General features: G+C 36.4%; 1 protein-coding gene across 5 annotated transcripts; it reads right to left on the bottom strand.

Annotated features, from left to right (window-relative positions):
- Positions 1–1,353: 1,353 nt before the first annotated feature.
- Positions 1,354–7,382, bottom strand: EPGN (epithelial mitogen). 5 transcript variants are annotated; one of them, XM_045857907.1, is made up of 5 exons: positions 7,340–7,382; positions 6,736–6,825; positions 3,944–4,064; positions 3,082–3,234; positions 1,354–1,408 (listed from the first exon to the last, which is right to left on the bottom strand). In XM_045857907.1, exons 1-5 carry the CDS (start codon positions 7,380–7,382, stop codon positions 1,354–1,356), a joined length of 462 nt encoding a protein of 153 aa, XP_045713863.1. The 5 variants fall into 5 exon arrangements, with proteins under 5 accessions (XP_045713863.1, XP_045713864.1, XP_045713867.1 ...); XM_045857908.1 differs by having other exon boundaries at positions 3,208–3,234; XM_045857911.1 differs by having other exon boundaries at positions 3,208–3,234; positions 3,944–4,066; positions 6,765–6,825.
- Positions 7,383–8,283: the final 901 nt, after the last annotated feature.

Genomic DNA, 8,283 nt, shown 5'->3' with positions numbered 1-8,283 from the left:
GAATATAAAAGAATTGTAGATACTATTTTTTAATTTTATGTCTTGCTTCCTTTAAAAACAAATTTTAAATCATTATTTTACAATCAAACACTAAAATATGCACCAAACATGGCAGCCAGTGGTGTGTTTTGGATCCAGAGGTAGGGGTTGAGAATGTCCCACTTTCAGCACAGGTAAGGAAAAATTGCTTTCTTCTCCTACCGCCAAAGTTTAGAGCTGGAAGGGCCTTGTAGAAAATGAAACCAAAGCCTAAAGATATCAACCATCCAGCCCAAGATTATTCTAATTACACAGAAGAAATATGATTGAAGACAAAGGGCCCTAATTCCGATATAGTTATTTCTACCATTGTCCCATTTTCTCTCCCTATGTGCAATCTGCTATTAAGCATTCAGAAATGGTAACGGAAGTTTCCACATGCTGTTGGCTGATGAAAAAAATTCCTGGGTCCAATTTTTGTTTCTTTTTTGGGGTCATTTGCAGAATTTCACTTATTAGTAGAATTTTAGAATTTCAGTCCAAATGGATAGTCACCAGATAACTCCACTAACAAGAGGAGGAAGTGATGAACACATAAACATTAGGGGACCGAAGAGTCGAACACAACGTTTTATAACCCATGCAGAGAACAGAAATGTTCTGCCTACTCAGGGCTCCATATCCATAGAGCTTTCAGTCATCAACAGTTCTTTAGCTTATTCCATATTTCACAGATAAAGGCCCCATGGTGTTGTCACAAGCTGGTATGATGTATGTTTGCCTCGGAATTCCATTTTCTTGTCTCTGACTTGGACTCCAGGCACATATTTGGTTCACTGAAGGTGCTAAACACTGATCTCATCCAAAGAGTTGGTATCACATTCTTTTAGATACTATGAAAGCAGCATGTTTGGGATTGGGTCTGTTGAGAGGTGTGGTCCAAACTGCTGGTAGCAAGCACATGAAGAACCCAAGCTTGGCATCGCTTTAGCTTGCTGCAAGGTTAACAGTTATTCCCATGAAAACTCATATCTGACATGGTCAGAAACATGAAACTCAGTTTCTCTGCACTACGAACAACAGCCATACCACAACAGCAATAGGCCCGGAGTAGTACTATGTAGTAGAGTAGTACTACTAAGTAGAACTTGACTTCTGTCACTGTATGCTTGTTCCATGGGCTCCCATGACGGCACCATAATAATGACAAAGTCTGAAGAACAATGTTGAAATTTATTCTCATTGCATCATGATCCCAACTTTCATTATTTTCAAGTCTAGTCAGCTTGGGAAGTTTAGTTGCTTCATTTGAAAATTTTAATTTTAGATCCACTCATTTTTACATATGCCGCAGAAAAATTTCTTATGAAGGTCTCACAGTGGTCTTCCTCTGGAAGAGACGTCATAGGGGGATTTCAATTTTGGACACCTGAAACAGAGTATTGATTTTCATATGAATTTGCTATTTGTATAGCATATCGAGCATTATATACACATTCTTGTGTAGCAGTTGTTGTTGGTGCCCCAGGTCCCTTTTACTCAATGGTAGATCCAATCTCAGCGGTTATGGGTGTTACCAGGCCCATAGCAGCATCCTTCCCCAGAGCACTGCCCTGGGACAACAGAGAAATTTGCCTGATGATTCCTGGGAGATTCCTGGCCTGTGCCCACTACCCTGCCAGGAACAATCCTGAGACCCGTGCTTGATGACCCAGGGCACGAAACCAAGATCCCTCATGTTTTAGGGGTTAGGTCTGTAATGCCATTCATGTTCAAGATCGACTGTGGGAATCAGGTAGATGAAGCTCCACTTCAGCTAATGCCACACCTTTTCTTACCTTTTTCTTCTGATCTAGTGTTCCTTACTTCATTACAGGTTTCATCCCAGGGTGTCCCTTCACCAAACACTTGCATAATAATCTTTGTTTTATGTTCTGCTTCTAGGGAACCTGACCTCAGATAGCTGCCTTTTTTTTTAATCCTTGCCAGAGGGCATGCTTATAGATTTTTAGAGAGGGGGGAGGGAAGGGGAGAATGGGGGGAAGAAATGTCGACGTGAGGATGTTAGAGAGAAACACTGATTGGTTGCCTCTTGCACGTGCCCCAACCGAGGATTGAACCTGCAACCCAGGTATGTGCCTTGACTGGGAGTCAAACCAGTGACCTTTCTGGTTTACCGATGATGCTCCAACCAAATAAGCCATACTGGTCAGGGCAGATAACTGTCTTTTTAACAGTAAAAGGTCTACTATTTTTTCTTTACTTTCTGTTTTCTTAAGAAATTGACCTAATAATATCAATTGATATAACAGATTTTATATCAATTAATCTGTACTTGCTATAACGGATTTTATTCTCTCTAAGATATAATTATTAAGCACCCAAAATTTTTCTTACTTCGACAATCTTGGCCATTTTTAAAAATGACAACTTAGTTAATAGAGTATAGCAAGGGAAATATATTTATACTTTTCTTTAATTTATCTCACATTACTTCTTGATTTTTCCTAGCTATATGGATTTAAGGAAAAGATTGGCCAGTGTAGATACATCAGAAATAAGAATTAATACACAAGTACTTTATATTTAATGGACTAAGCTTATCTTCTTGAACTTCTAGCAGTAGATAGTACCTGGGGAATATACCCTCAGTTGATTGTTGTGAAGTAAATGGTCCGTGTTTGTCACACATTTTCATTCATTTAATACTCATTTCTTGATTTCTTCATTTATCAAATATTTACTGAGTGTCTATTGTGTGCCAGGCATAGTATTTGGCACTGAATACATAATTGTGAATGAGAGACACTTAACCTCCACCCTTGTGGGGCCTACTGTCCTCCTCATTTATATATAGGCAGACAGGGGTGAAGACGGAGGGAAATTGCAAATTGGAGATTATCGCAACTATAGGTAAATTTTTACTGCTTGTTTAGGTTTATGAGAAAAATATCAGAACAAATATGTAGGAGTTTGCCAGATTTGTAGCCATATTTTCACTTTAAAACTATACATGTCAATGCCTAATACAGTGTAGGGGCTCAATAAATATTTTTCAAATGAACAACTACCCTGTGATGTTATATTTTGTATTTTCCATACCTCTTTCTTATGTAGCAGTAAAAAATAGCAAGAAAACCACTTAATAATAATCCAACGCCAATCCCAATTGCAATGTATTTTTCATAAGAATCCACAGCATAGGAAGTTAACGTCAAATGCTCACACCTTTCTCCAGTATAACCAGTAAAACACCTTCACAAAAAGAAAATGAATAATTTTAAAACTCATGATGATAGAAATACAAAGAAAAGACTAATTTCCAAGAATGACACTATTTCAATGGAAATTATGCAATTTAAATTAAAGGGCCAAATGCCAAATGAAAGCCAATCTGTTACAGTATTGAAAAAGCTATGTGTTTTGTAATAATCATTCATTAAGGCTCCATATCAATGCAACTTTCCTTATTAGTAGAGAGGGAAGGTAGCGCATGTGCTTGAATGCCTTGATCTGGAAGGTTATTTACTCTTTCATAGGAGGATACTGAGCAAATCAACGATCATGAAAACAGTACCTTAGTTACTCTAGAAGTTTATATCCTTGAAGTGTTTTTACCATAACCTGTTTTGTTTCATCTTATAATCATATTTGCATGATGTTAAAATGCTGACATGGATTTGGTAGTTTTGAAGTGGAGCATAAGCTTCTGCATTCCTAACAAGCTCCCAGGTAACACAGATGCTGCTAATCTGGGAACCATATTTTTGAGTAATGCGGATTAGGTAGCTTAGAAAAAGACTCCTTAGATACTCAACTACAAAGAGGATTGCTGAGTCATGACCAGATCATGTACCCTCTTTGCTTCACAAAATAGAGGTGTGTGGAAATGTGCTATGTGGAACACCAGAGGCACGCATTCGCCTGCTCCTGTCTCCAGGACTGGAAAGCTCTTTGCAGATACCTGCAGATGGCTTCCTTCAACTCATGATGGAAGGCACATGCACCATTGATGCAGTAACTGTTGTGGTCTTCCAGGCAAGAATGAGAGAGCTTCAAGGCTATAGGTCCTTCTAGGGAGTCAGATAGGAAAAGGAGAAACAATATTAACAGATGAGTGGCTCATATTTTTGTAACAGATTTGTAATATGTTAAAGGGACCTTTAATTGTAAGAATGTTCTTTGAGTGCACTGTCCATAGAAGTACTGATTCATTCCCTTGGCAGGCTATATTCACAAAGGTTAGGTTAAGAGTACCTAGGCATATCATTAATTAATTAGAGGGTGGAGGTAAACTGATGATTGTTCCCTTCTTTAGAAGCTACATATAGTAAGCTATACGAGACAAGTTTGCCAAAACGTGGCAGCATCAAATACAGTTTTAGCAAGCTACCTTGAGCAAGGATTCCCAAATGTATGCCTGAATGCTAATAAGTATTAAAAACATCTCACACAATTTTTTCATTCCCCCCTTCACACCTAAGGAGTCAGCACTTTAGGAAGACTTGGATTTATAAGTGGGATATAGTAAACTTACTTCTCATCTCTTCTCCCAGAGGACAGAGAGAGATGAGAATTCCCTCCTGTGTGGACTACCACAAGCAGCTAATTGAAAAGGGAATATTTTTCCCTACCTGATTTCAGAAGAGGGATGGTTATGACCTATACAAGAAGCCAGAAACAACTTATGGCTCAGGCTTAACATGGTTAAGCCAATACTTTCAAATATCATTTAGAAATTTCACTTGTTTAAAAGACATTATGAAATAGTGGGAAAAGCCTTGGAATTGGAATTTAAACACCTGGGTTTTGATTTCTAGCTCTTATACTATGCAAGTCACCACACTTGACAGAACTTTTATGTTCACGTGTCCAGACGCCTCTTTATGGGAAGCTTCCCTTTGGGAAGCAGTGTTGTGGCAAAATGTACGCATTTCAGGATGCGTACGCTTCATTCCTGATGTACAATGGGCATATACCTCTATCATCCTTGGGGGTTATGCAGTGGGAATGACAACGACAACACTGTATAACTGAGTCCTCTTTGGTACACTTTAATTGATGATACTTAAATTTTTCTCAAATAGATTGTGGCATTTTATGGCATTTTGTCATTGTTGTGAATAAATATGTCATGAATATCTCTCATCCTTAGTTATTATGTTACATGATATTCGTGTCGCTGAGATTAAAAACTCCCATTTATTTGTTCACATCCAAAAAGGCAAAGTTTTTTATATTGAAAATACTAAGTCTCTAAGTACCAAGGCACCAACAAGATCCTGCATTGTAGAACTCCCTTTTGATTGAGAACCCACCGTATCTTAAAATTCACGTTCGTTTTGTTGAATGTGGGGTCATGAATCTAATTTCTCATTTTAATAATTAATTCTGAAAGCAGTGAGAAGTTTGCATTATAAACTAGGTTAGGTTCTTTCTGCTTTAAGATGCGAGCAAATTAAGATTTGCTAGAAAATGTAAGAACTGAAAGAAGACATTCCCAAAGAAAGGGTATGCTACAGAGATTCATCTTTCCCCTAAGAAGAATATTAGTTATATATAATATTTTAAAATTTCCTAAAATACTGGATTCAGACTTTAAGTTATATAAGTAGCAAGGAAAAACTTAAGTTTCCCAACAAGAAAGCAAGGGAAAACAAGAGAGATGGTATATTCAATTGCTTTTTCCCATTATTAACACCTGTGACTTGGAGAATGTTACTTGCAGCTCCCTATTAAGGAAGAACAGAGGTGGTCTGGGCATGCTGCTATGAACTCAGTCACTGAGAGCACATGTACTTTAATTTTCTGCAGTATTAACTTCTAATGAAGTTATTTCTTCTCCTTTTTGTTCAAAGGCTCAGAACACATGAAGACATCAAAGTTACTCTAAACCCTACACTGATTTTGGCTTGCAAATTGATAGATATTAAAACACTCAAATGGGCAAAAATATTTTGAATACCTTTTTTAAAATTTAAAATTTTTGGCAAAATGAAGAATTCTTAATTATTACTATCTTTCATATTAAGAAAATATTTGACTTGATCTTGTTTTATTTGTCTGGCTCTGAGACCAAGATAAGGCATTTCTTCCAACCTATGTCACATCACCAGTCTCCACATCAGGGGGCAGTGTATGATTTGCATGAGAATTATAGCCCAGTACACAGGTCTTGGCAGGTAACAACAAGCTTTCCAAGTTCATCTCTAAGAGTTCAAACAAGTTTGAAAATATGCTGATGCTCAACAGCAGCAGGAAGCTACTCAAATAAAAATAATAATGTAATGAAGAAAACCTATTATCACCATTAAAAATTGGGTAGAGTAGTTAGGAAATATAGCCTATACTAGAACAACAACATAAACCCCCCAAAAGAAACAAGAAAAAGATATTTCCAAAGATGAGAGGATATTAATTAAGGTTTCCTCTTGTAGCCATAACTTCTTTGGTTGCAAAGCTCATAGTCACAGATCAAAACATGATGCCCAAATGGTGACAGTCTGCCTCTGGACATGTGTGGGATATGGGGAAGCAAGCAGGAATCAGGCAGAAAATTCTATCATTTGCTCCACTTCCTCCCTTTAAAACGCCAACTCTTTGCAGACCCCATTTACCTGTTACTTCCAACTAAAAGTTGATTCTCTAATCATAATATATATATTAAAGATTTCCAGTGTTTCTCTTATCACAACCCAAATTTCTATCAACAATTAAAAATAAGTCACTTGAAATACAAAAGTGCAAAGAAAATACCTTTTGTTTTGTTAACTGTCCAGTCACTTGCCTGGGTTGTGATTCCAGGTGTTCCGTTCAAGGCCACCTCTTCTGTTAATGCTGCCATTGCTGGATGAAGAGGAAGAAAGCATCTTTAGCGGGTGAGCCTCCTTCTATGTATAAGCAACAGATAAAAAGTTATTCTATTTATTCCCATTTGTGTTTGATTTTTAATTCATTTACATTTGAGATCCATAAACTGACTACAGCAATTTCCTGAGTTTCTCGTTTATACCTAGTCCATTATAGAAAATAGAAACACAGTAATATTTAAGAGAAAATATTTATATACTGATTTAATCACAAGGATGCTGTGATATACTCATAGTAGTTAAAATGTATTAACTACTCTTCGGTTTTATAAAGTAAATATTTTAAAGATCTTAAAAAAAAAGTTGTCACAATATATTAGGAGAGTAACATATATTACCTAAGAAACTAAACTAATTCACAGATTCCCTGCTCTAATCTTTGTCATGAAGAACAACTATTAAAAACCAGCTTCTCACTAATTCAGAGAAAACACATCTTATTCACATTCTACACTGATACAAAATTAACAAAACAAAAAGAAATGACCTACCATTGAATAAGAGAAAGGCTAATACTGAAACTCCGAAAGCCATCTCCTGCCCTTCTTAACAGGATCTTGCTCTTATCCTCCCAGACTGACTGGTAGAAGGTTTTTATGGTGCTCTCTGAGTCTTTCTTGCATTTATATTTGATGAAGCGTCATCTGGCAGTTACCAATCAAAAAAATATGTACTTTTGGCAGCAGCATCAAGCCTCGGGGCGCTCACACTCTCGGTTAGGATATATGTGTTATCTTGCAATGTGATCGCATTTTCCTTTGAAACACTGATTTCCTGTTACCTGTGGACATGATACAGAGAAGTAAAAAAGCTTAAAACAACAAAAAAGAGTCTGAAGTCAGGCATGGCCCCATTGGTGTAAATATGATTGTACCAGCTCCAAAATTCCTAGCAACTCTCTCAGATTCCAGCAAAGGGAGTTTTGATATTTGCAAACCAGGAAACAGCATAACCTGTGAATAAAAGAAATATTCCTGAATCTGCGGTCAGTTACATTGCCTTTCAGTACAGACTGGGTTTCACTGCAAATCAAGATATTTTGTAAGTTAGTGGCATGGAAGAACAATTCAATTTGTACAAAAACAAAGGTTTAATATTCCATTTTTATTTTTGCTACTTAGTTTTTTATTATAGTTTCTTTAAAAATAATTATTTTAAATGTATAATATTTACCATTATGTATTCTGCCACTTAATATTTTTTTGAGTAAATGGAATGGGAAACCAAGTTCTAGGAACTACAGTGCTTAAATTTGCACCCCAATGAGTAGGCTAGAGAGAACCAGAAAGGCACCAAAATAATAATAATAATAGTAATAATAATAAGTAAATAATTTCCACTGAGATAAAATTAAAATATTTAGGTTTGGTATATCCAATGAATAGAAAGTTTTAAAATTAACACAACATTCAAATTTTCCTCACTGTTAATATAG

Source organism: Phyllostomus hastatus, unplaced genomic scaffold (genome assembly GCF_019186645.2).
Source record: "Phyllostomus hastatus isolate PE091 unplaced genomic scaffold, TTU_PhHast_1.1 phas_scaffold_1674, whole genome shotgun sequence".
NCBI lineage: Eukaryota > Metazoa > Chordata > Mammalia > Chiroptera > Phyllostomidae > Phyllostomus > Phyllostomus hastatus.
Note: the sequence above shows the minus strand (reverse complement) of the source record. Positions and strands in the feature narration are given on the sequence as shown.

Coding starts and splice junctions, on each gene's coding strand:
- EPGN (XM_045857907.1), bottom strand. CDS start 7,382: ATGGCTTTCGGAGTTTCAGTATTAGCCTTTCTCTTATTCAATG. Junction 6,826..7,339: donor AGCCTTTCTCTTATTCAATG/GTAGGTCATTTC, acceptor CTCTTCATCCAG/CAATGGCAGCATTAACAGAA. Junction 4,065..6,735: donor GACAGTTAACAAAACAAAAG/GTATTTTCTTTG, acceptor TCCTTTTCCTAT/CTGACTCCCTAGAAGGACCT.